This window comes from Ciona intestinalis, chromosome 2, assembly GCF_000224145.3.
Source record: "Ciona intestinalis chromosome 2, KH, whole genome shotgun sequence".
Classification (NCBI taxonomy): domain Eukaryota; kingdom Metazoa; phylum Chordata; class Ascidiacea; order Phlebobranchia; family Cionidae; genus Ciona; species Ciona intestinalis.
The window spans coordinates 4888166-4897674 of NC_020167.2; the positions used below are offsets into that span (position 1 = coordinate 4888166).

Consider the following 9509-nt stretch of genomic DNA (forward strand, 5'->3'; position numbering starts at 1 on the left):
CTGCATCTACGGGTAATGAGAGCTCCGATTGCAAAGGATAGATCCATGAAGTTTAAATAATGAATATTTTAACGTTTCTGCTATAGGGCCACTACGCATGACCTTGTAATGCAAACCGTTTAATATTTAATGCGCAAAGATCAGACAGAAATAGTAACTTTTTAAACAATTAGGAAACCAAAAAACATGATGTTTTAGTAACAAATATTCTGCACAAACTTTAATTTGAGTAAAATCAACCATAATATAAGCGTTGGTTAAACTGCTCTATATTTTTCAAGAGCCATAGTTCGTCCGGCGCCGTGGCGAAGTGGTTAGCGCGCCTGCCCGTAACCCAGAGGTAATTTGTTCAAGGCTCGTCGCTGCTGCTATCATTGTGGGCGTATGTGTCCTTGGGTAAGACACTTAACGGCAGTTGCTCCAACCCAGTGGTCACTAATGGGTTGTCTAATTTATAAGTCACATAAAAAATAAAAAAAATCCCCCCCGAAAAATAGTCACCCACAAAGTAACACCATAGTACTCTCTGAGAGTAACACACAGTAACACATGGTAACTCGTAAGCTGGGACGAGGTGCTAAACACGTGTTATAACGACTGTCGTTTCCCGGCCACGCGAGGATAAAGTAAGTTACATTCATTCATTTCATAGAAATACATAGGTGTTTCTACGACTATGTATTTTTCTAATTGCAACCTAGAGGTCATCCATTTTTAAAAGTAAACTATATCTCCGTGGAAACATTGCACGCTGTTTTTGTTTTTATATTTTTAACTTCTCATTGCTTTTTGTAAATCTATTTTTGTTTTGTTTATTTATAAAGTTAAATTATAATCATGGAAGAAGAGAATGTGGTCGTTCCCGAGCCAGAACCTGTAGAAGAATCAGATGTAACGGAATTGGAACCTCAAAAATGTATCGTTAACGTTGAGTCGACGCCTGTCCCAAGACCGCAAAGCAGGGGAAGTATTTCTCCAACTAGACAGGTGATTTAAGAAATTATTTTGTTCTTGTTTTTATTTCGTTTGTATAAGTATTGGTACTGCTTTACGCTGCTTTTTGTACAGCATATTTTTTCCGAATTTACCAAAAATTAGTTTCTTTTATACATTTTTTTCTTAGTTATATATATATTTGGTGCTAGTGAAGAATTCTGTGGTGCTAGTGAAGAACTTTACTGATTAGGTTGGTGGAAAGTGTTAGAGATTGCTAGGTGGGGGTTATTAGTTAGGGGTTATGGGGGTTTGTAGTAAGGGTTTAGTGGTTATATGAGTTAAGAGTTAGTGGTTGGCAGATAACATAAGAGGAGGTTTCTTTACTATCCCACCACCATATATTTCAACACATATTCTACCCAGACAATCAGCCAACTAAGCAGCACCCATACACACCTTCAAGCTCGCACCCTCACGCCAGGTTCCACACGAAAATCGGATTCTTCACGAGAAATAACAAAAGATGAAATTCCTGATGAAGTCAGTGATGGAGGTTATGATACAGATCTTGAAATTGAAGGTGGTTATGATTTATTAATTGATTTGCCTTTCCATATTATCTCTGCTTCATCGAATGAATTTATCCGCCAGGTCTTTGCATGCCAATTTATTTTGTTTTAGTTAAACAGTAATCTGTTTTAATTAAAATTAGTTCAGTGTGAGTTTAACTAATCAAGTGCATATAAATCTAGCCAACACACAAAAAAAAAACGCTTTAAAAATAGGGTCAGAGTTAAAAATACACATTTTTTATTATAAATCAGTGTTTCTCAACCTTTTTTGCTTGTGTCACAGTGCTGCAAATTAGGTAAGTGGCGAAGCTCTAAATCAGTTTAAAATTTGATGTTTTATATTTTTAATCAATGGACAAGACTTCAACATCTTGCATTTTGCGAGATATGAAAATTGTAATATATTCGGGCTGGCAGGAAAGTTGACGCGGACCGGCGGTTAAGAACCACTGTTATGATCAATTTGATCTTTAAATTATCCCCCAGTAACCAAAGAAGAATATGACACAACTGGTAAAACAACCTACAAAGATGCATGCAAACAATTTGGAGTAATTCCTGTATCTTACTTCCTACGTCATATGCAAGACCAGGATCTTATTATGAGACATCATGGCCTCGGACCTGCTGGTGCTAAAGCAATTGCCGTATCACTTGTGGTAAATAAAACTATTCCAAAATAACAACTCACACGTCTATCAGTATAGCCTATACTTTGCAATGAACTTTATTTTTCAAATAGAATAAAAAAAGCTGTTTTTATAGTAATTAATTCCCTTTGATAGTTAAATGAATATAAGAAAAGCAAAAGCTAAACTATTTATTTATTAACTGCTAAAAGTATTCAATATATTCATGAAATGTAATAATGTATGGATAAATAAATGTAACTTGCTTTACCCAACATTTCGCGTGGCCGGAACATAAGAGCTGTTTCCTCCTGCCAGCTTACAAGTTACCACGAACGTAACTTTGTAGGTGATTGTTTTTCCAAATATTTATTATAAAGTTTCTTAATTCTAAATCATGTGTTGCTGTACTTTAGTGTTGCAAAATCGTAGAACATGGTCAACCAGTGCTCAGTAGCCCTCTGTGAAGACTGAGAAACACTGCTATAAACTAAATATGTATAATGGTTGATTATTTCCCACAGTCAAATACACGAATCTTGAAACTTGATTTGTCCGACAACTGGTTGAATGCACAAGGAGGAGTTGCTATTGCTGAGATGTTGAAAGAAAACTGTTACATTTCAGAACTGGTGAGATAAAAAATTTAAAGTAATAGTATGGACTTGGATAACTCTACTAAGCTAAAATTTTCTAAAAAATCAATGTAAAAAAGGCTAAAAACGTTAACGTTTTAAATATGCTAAAAATATGTATTAAAGCTAAATATTTTTTAAGTATTTATATTCAAAACATTTTATTTCCTAGATCCTATCAGATAACCATCTTGGTTTTGGAGGAGCTGCAGCACTTTGTGAAACACTGCAAGAGAATGTTACAATCACACATGTAACATTATCAGGAAATGACTTTGATGATGGAACGGCTGTTCCTATCTCAGAAATTATCATGGTAGTTTATTTTGTTTCCGTATTTTTACAGCTGTTTTGACTAGTAAGTATGCTAAAAAGGTTAAAGTTTTTTCTTACACCTGTTTTTTCTTACAGAAAATTCTATGCATTGTCTCATGGCTGATTTTTTTTCCTTTTTGGTTCGATTTGCAGTTTTGACATGCATTTTTTTAGATTTTTTTCTTTTTCTTTGAAGTAGTACCTTCTAAATATTATAATGTTTGCTTTCGAAAAGCTTTAAAAAAAACTATGTTATATATATATAATAAATACAAACATTTAAACAAACATGTCTCCACAGTCAACCCAGAAACTGGAACAACTTGACTTGAGTTGTAATTTATTCGGGGAGGCAGGTGGAGAACTCCTTGGGCCGGCTATCTCAGAAAACACTTCAATTAAAGACCTCAATCTGAGTTGGAATCATTTCAGGAGAAATGGAGCCGTCAGTCTTGCTAAAGGTGTTGGTGTAAGTACAAATGAATGTGAATTATTTACCCACACATGGCGAGGCAACGACAATTGTTATAGCACCAGTGTTTAGTTTTATACATATCGTGCCTACTAATGCGTTACCAGGTATGTAACTTTGAGGGTAATGATTTTTTTTGTTTTTATGTATGCCTGACATTTTAGGCAATTTTTTTTCTTTACTTTATAAAAAAAAAAATTTAAAACTTTTATAAAAATATCTAAATGTAATTGTTTCTTTTTTAGTATATTGTTAGTTTAAACCAGTGCTATTCTAATTTCTTTTTAGGCCAACATCTTCTTAAAGAAAATTGATTTATCTTGGAATGGTCTAGGCTTGGAAGGAGCGTCTGCACTTGGAGATGCATTAAGAAATAATAATGTTCTCGAAGAACTGGATGTCAGCAACAACAGGATTTCTACAGAGGGTGCTATACTTCTAGCTAAAGGTAAAATAGACCTATAATTATTTGCAGGTGGCTGGTTATCCGCATGAATCTCTACTCATATTCTTGTTTTTTTAGAGGCAGTTTTTTTCAGTTTTGTGCGGAACATTAGGTACCAGATTCTATTAAAACGAATCTAGGTTTCTTTATTGGTAAAGCAGAGGGTAACTTGTGTTAGGTGTTCAAGATAAAAAGGTCTCGAACCACGAAAGATTGAATATCAATGCTCTAAAAACTGTTTTGGTACTCAAAAATACTAGATAGCCTAATGCATTTTTCGCCATTACAGTACACTGAAAATTGATGTATGAATTGGTGTTTCACATTTATATTTCATAGTCTTCATGTTTTCTGTGAGTTACAGAATACAAATCTAGAATGTTGTTTACTGTTAACTTTCTTCTCTCTAATGAAAGGTCTTCTCTCTAATGAAACTTTGAGAATTCTAAGAATCGGAAAAAATCCAATTCAGAGTGCCGGAGGTTTTGGTATTTTAACAGCATTACGACAAAATGGAGGATCTGTAGTTGAAACACTTGATTTGTCAGATGTAGTTGTAAGTTTACTTGCAAGCTTGCATTTAAGTATAAAGATAATAACGCGGGAGCATGTATTTTTTTTAATATGTTAATTGTAAATGGTATGTTTGCAAGCATGTACTTAACCATAACTGAAAATAAAACAAAATGCGTGAGCATGTGGAATACTTTGGAAAAATTGTTAATTGTTTTATGTGTAAATAGGTATATTTTCAGGCATGTATTTTAGTATAACTGATAATGAAACAAAATGTGGTCACATAAAATACCTTAGAAAATAATTGTTTTATGTGTTATTAGGTTTTTATGATCTTGTAAGTAAGTTTTTAAAATCTTTTACCAATATGCAGGTGAACAAAGACTTTGTTGAACTTGAAACAGAAGTGAAAGAAACAAGACCAAAGTTGGTCATTATCACTGGCGGGGAAGAAACTGATAAAAAAGTTGCTCCAAAACCAAGGGTTAGTAAAAATATCTTTAAAAAAAAGTTAATGAAAGTGGTCTTCTAAACTGTAAAAATTCAACTAACATTTAATATTTTTTTTTTAAATGGCGTACAATACGGTCTACAATGTCCTAATAATTCTCTTTAACAGGCAGACCCCATGACCAAACTGAGACAATACATGGAGGAGAATAACTTGAGACTGGTTGACTTTTTCAACCAAGTTGATGAAGACAACAGCATGAGTGTCACAAGAGAGGAATTTCAGAAGGGCATCGAGGTACAACATTTTATTTATGTTATTGCACTATGTGTTACATTTAAAACATTAAAAAATATATATATTTATATCACAACAACTTATACCCATTTCGTTTTTGTAAGACATTGTCAATTTATATTAAAGTCGATTTAAACAATATGTAAAGACTATGTTTCTAAATTGCTACATTTTAAACTTAGTAGACAAAAAGATTGTTACTGTTTAAGCCAGTTTGTTTCATTGTAGAAATATGCTATATGACTATGGCAACTTTTGACTTATATGTTCACTTATTTTGTATGAAATTTCATGCCTCCTAACTAAACAATTAACTACTAACAATAACCAATATTATTTGGTGTTTGTTTTCCTTTTTTGATGACTACTTTTAAGAAAATCCCCCAAAAATTGATTTGACCTATAGGATTTTATGAAAAGGTTCAACTCAAGTTTGTTTCATGTTCATTTTTTATTATTATGATTTTAAAATTAGGAAGCTGGTATTAAACTGACAACTGATGAGATGTCTCAACTGCTTGACCAACTAGATAAAGATGGAGATGGTGAAGTTAATTACAGGTATGGTTTTAACCCATTTGATTGTTTGGTGAAGTGATTTTCATATTGACATGTTTTATGACTTTTGTGTTAAGTAATCTAACCATTAATTATTGCACACTGGAAAAAAATAATTATTTTGATAAGTGTGTTCACATAACAGTAACAAATTTTAGTTTTTTTAAATGTTTTATGAATTTTGTGTTAAATAATTAAACCAGTAATTATTGCACACTAAAAAAAAATAATTGTTTTTGTGAACAGTTAACTGCATTGTGTAAATTATATATTTGTTTTGAAAAGCAAAAAAATGTTCTATTTACTAAGAAAGGGAGTTCAATTTACAAAACTGTCTGCAAGTTTTAGAAAAAGTACACACATGGTTTACCATATGAGATCACCAGATGTCAGTGTTCGCAAACCAGTTTTAATAGTGATCCAAATATATTTCAGTTAATGGCAAAGCTTTGTGGTCAAATTTTTATTTCTACATAAAAATAACATATAGTTATAACTGAAGCATAGATTGTAAAAGAAGACAGTTTATCAAAGTTAAACTGCTGGAAGCTACATATTTTCGCATTAAGTCAAGTCAGAAGCCATATGTTGCAGTGTGCCCAGTACTGCATTAGGCAGGGTTAAGTCAGATTTTAGCATTGAAATTTTTACTTTACAATAAGAATAGTCTAACTAACCAAAGATGTTTGACATAGGTAATTCTATTTTTTTGAATAAATTTGATTTACCTGCATGTGCATGCAATGTAACCAATGTATTGTTACAGTATTGTGATGACACTGCTTGCCTTTTCATGATGTTGTGAGGTTAGTACAATCTAACTTAAACTTTCAAAACAGATTTGCGACTGTGCGTGAAATCAAATCTCAATCAATACACCTGATTTAATGTAACTTAACAATAACATATTTATAGTATGGAATATAGTTTGTTGTTATTGCATTTTGTGCGTTGAAATTTTATGAGCAAACCAAGCGCCATTTCTGACTGAAGAAGATTCTTACTTAAATGAGATGCCACAGTTGGTTCGAGGGCCAAGCACTGCTACTGTGGGTGTTTCTGTTCTTTGGCAAGACATTTAACTGTAATAACAGACACTGCCTCGCCACAAATTGATAAATAATTTACACTTATTCATTCATACTCCAAACTGTCCATGACCAATTAGGAACAAAAATTGTGCGAGACAAAAGTGGCTAAACAGCAGAAAAAAACATTTAAATATTGGCGTTAACAATTTTGTTTTTAAAGAAAACCAATATTATGAATCTTCATTATTAATTTAACATTTATTAATTCTTTTCTAACATTTATTTTTCTTCCAGCGAACTGGTTATCGGTAACCTTGAACACTTACAAAGGGAAAAGCAGAAAAGAGATCAAAATTTGTCTAACTCTCCAATTTAGCTTGCTTTCGAAAACCCTGTTATAACTTTACCTATGTTTCTTCATTGTCTTTTTCACAAAGTAAATCGTGTTTAGAAACTGGTGACACATATTCACAGAGCATAGTAGAAAAAAAGTATAAAATACAAAATAAAAATTTAAAAACAATTGGTTCTTTGTAAAGCTCAAAAAACAAGATTTTTTTGCCAAAGTTAAAAAAGTGAGTTTTTACCCCAACTCATGATATCGGTATCATGTGTTTTTACCAAAATTAAAAAAAATCCATTTTTTCTCCAATCTAAAAAATATGAGATTCTACTCCAACGCATGATATCGGTATCATGTGTTTGTACCAAAACTAAAAAAAATCACTTTTTTTGCAAAAGTCCAAAAAGTGAGATTCTACTTCAACGCATGATATCGGTATCATGTGTTTTTACCAAAACTCGAGAAAAATCCAATTTTTTGCAAAAGTAAAAAAAGTGAGATTCTACTTCAATGCATGATATCGGTATCATGTGTTTGTACCAAAACTCGACAAAATAACTTTTTTTTGCAAAAGTCAAAAAAGTGAGATTCTACTTCAACGCATGATATCGGTATCATGTGTTTTTACCAAAACTCGAGAAAAATCCAATTTTTTGCAAAAGTAAAAAAAGTGAGATTCTACTTCAATGCATGATATCGGTATCATGTGTTTGTACCAAAACTCGACAAAATAACTTTTTTTTGCAAAAGTCAAAAAAGTGAGATTCTACTCCAACGCATGATATCGGTATCATGTGTTTGTACAAAAACTCGAAAAAATCCATTTTTTGCAAAAGTTAAAAAGATGAAATTTTACTCCAACGCATGATATCGGTATCATGTGTTTATACCAAAAATCCAATTTTTTTTTGCAAAAGGTCAAAAAGGTGAAACTTTACTCCAACGCATGATATCGGTATCATGTGTTTGTACAAAAACTCGAAAAAATCCATTTTTTGCAAAAGTTAAAAAGATGAAATTTTACTCCAACACATGATATCGGTATCATGTGTTTGTACCAAAACTCGAAAAAATAACTTTTTTTGCAAAAGTCAAAAAATGATATTTTACTCTAACGCATGATATTGGTATCATGTGTTTGTACAAAATCTCGAAAAAAATTCATTTTTTGCAAAAGTTTAAAAAGTGAGATTTTTACTCCAATGCATGATATCGGTATCATGTGTTTTTACCAAAATTCCCAAATTTTTCTATTTTTGCAAAAAGTCAAAAAGGTGAAATTTTACTCCAACGCATGATATCGGTATCATGTGTTTGTACCAAAACTCGAAAAATGAGACTTCTACTCCAACGCATGATATCGGTATCATGTGTTTGTACCAAAATTCAAAAAAAGAATTTTTTTGCAAAAGTCAAAAAAGTGAAATTTTTTACTCCAACGCATGATATCGGTATCATGTGTTTGTACCAAAACTCGAAAAAATAACTTTTTTTGCAAAAGTCAAAAAGTGATATTTTACTCTAACGCATGATATTGGTATCATGTGTTTGTACAAAATCTCGAAAAAAATTCATTTTTTGCAAAAGTTTAAAAAGTGAGATTTTTACTCCAACGCATGATATCGGTATCATGTGTTTTTACCAAAATTCCCAAATTTTTTTATTTTTGCAAAAAGTCAAAAAGGTGAAATTTTACTCCAACGCATGATATCGGTATCATGTGTTTGTACCAAAACTCGAAAAAATAACTTTTATTTGCAAAAGTCAAAAAAGTGAGTCAACTACTCCAACACATGATATCGTCAAAAAAGTGAAATTTTACTCCAACGCATGATATTGGTATCATGTGTTTTTACCAAAATTTCCGAAATTTTTTTGAGCTTTTTTGACATGTGTTTTTACCAAAATGTGTTTTTACCAAAAATCCAAATTTTTTTTTTTTGCAAAAAGTCAAAAAGGTGAAACTTTAAAAATCCATATTTTTTTTTTTTTGCAAAAAGTCAAAAAGGTGAAATTTTACTCAAACGCATTTTTGCAAAAATGTTACTCCAACGCATGAAATTTTACTCCAAAAAAAAATATGGATTTTTGGTATGTGTTTTTACCAAAAATCCATATTTTTTTTTTTGCAAAAAGTCAAAAAGGTGAAATTTTACTCCAACGCATGATATCGGTATCATGTGTTTTTACCAAAATTCCCAATTTTTTTTATTTTTGCAAAAAGTCAAAAAGGTGAAATTTTACTCCAACGCATGATATCGGTATCATGTGTTTTTATCAAAACTCGAGAAAAATACATTTTTTTGCAA

At 31.6% G+C, this 9509-nt stretch overlaps 1 protein-coding gene and 1 long non-coding RNA gene across 4 annotated transcripts; both read left to right on the top strand.

Annotated features, from left to right (window-relative positions):
- The first annotated feature begins 513 nt into the window (after positions 1 to 513).
- Positions 514 to 7363, top strand: LOC100187037 (leucine-rich repeat-containing protein 74B-like). 3 transcript variants are annotated; one of them, XM_009859364.2, is made up of 13 exons: positions 514 to 626; positions 825 to 987; positions 1360 to 1516; positions 1995 to 2167; positions 2662 to 2769; positions 2945 to 3088; positions 3389 to 3556; positions 3848 to 4007; positions 4421 to 4560; positions 4894 to 5004; positions 5140 to 5268; positions 5744 to 5829; positions 7152 to 7348. In XM_009859364.2, the coding sequence occupies exons 2-13, from the start codon at positions 838 to 840 to the stop codon at positions 7231 to 7233; spliced, it is 1608 nt and encodes a 535-aa protein (XP_009857666.1). In that variant the 5' UTR covers positions 514 to 626; positions 825 to 837; the 3' UTR covers positions 7234 to 7348. The 3 variants fall into 3 exon arrangements, with proteins under 3 accessions (XP_009857666.1, XP_002119235.1, XP_009857667.1); XM_009859365.2 differs by lacking the exon at positions 514 to 626 and adding an exon at positions 6593 to 6632 and having other exon boundaries at positions 773 to 987; positions 7152 to 7363; XM_002119199.4 differs by lacking the exon at positions 514 to 626 and having other exon boundaries at positions 772 to 987.
- A 362-nt stretch (positions 7364 to 7725) lies between these two features.
- Positions 7726 to 8182, top strand: LOC108950982. The gene is made up of 2 exons (XR_001975435.1): positions 7726 to 7782; positions 8127 to 8182. It is a non-coding gene; the product is annotated as an uncharacterized LOC108950982 (long non-coding RNA).
- The last annotated feature ends 1327 nt before the right edge of the window (positions 8183 to 9509 follow it).

Bases quoted from the DNA above. Each gene is read 5' to 3' on its own strand.
- LOC100187037 (XM_009859364.2), top strand. From the start codon at position 838: ATGGAAGAAGAGAATGTGGTCGTTCCCGAGCCAGAACCTGTAGAAGAA. The intron at 4,561-4,893 runs GTAAGTTTACTT...ACCAATATGCAG, and splicing joins TTGATTTGTCAGATGTAGTT to GTGAACAAAGACTTTGTTGA. The intron at 5,005-5,139 runs GTTAGTAAAAAT...TCTCTTTAACAG, and splicing joins AAGTTGCTCCAAAACCAAGG to GCAGACCCCATGACCAAACT.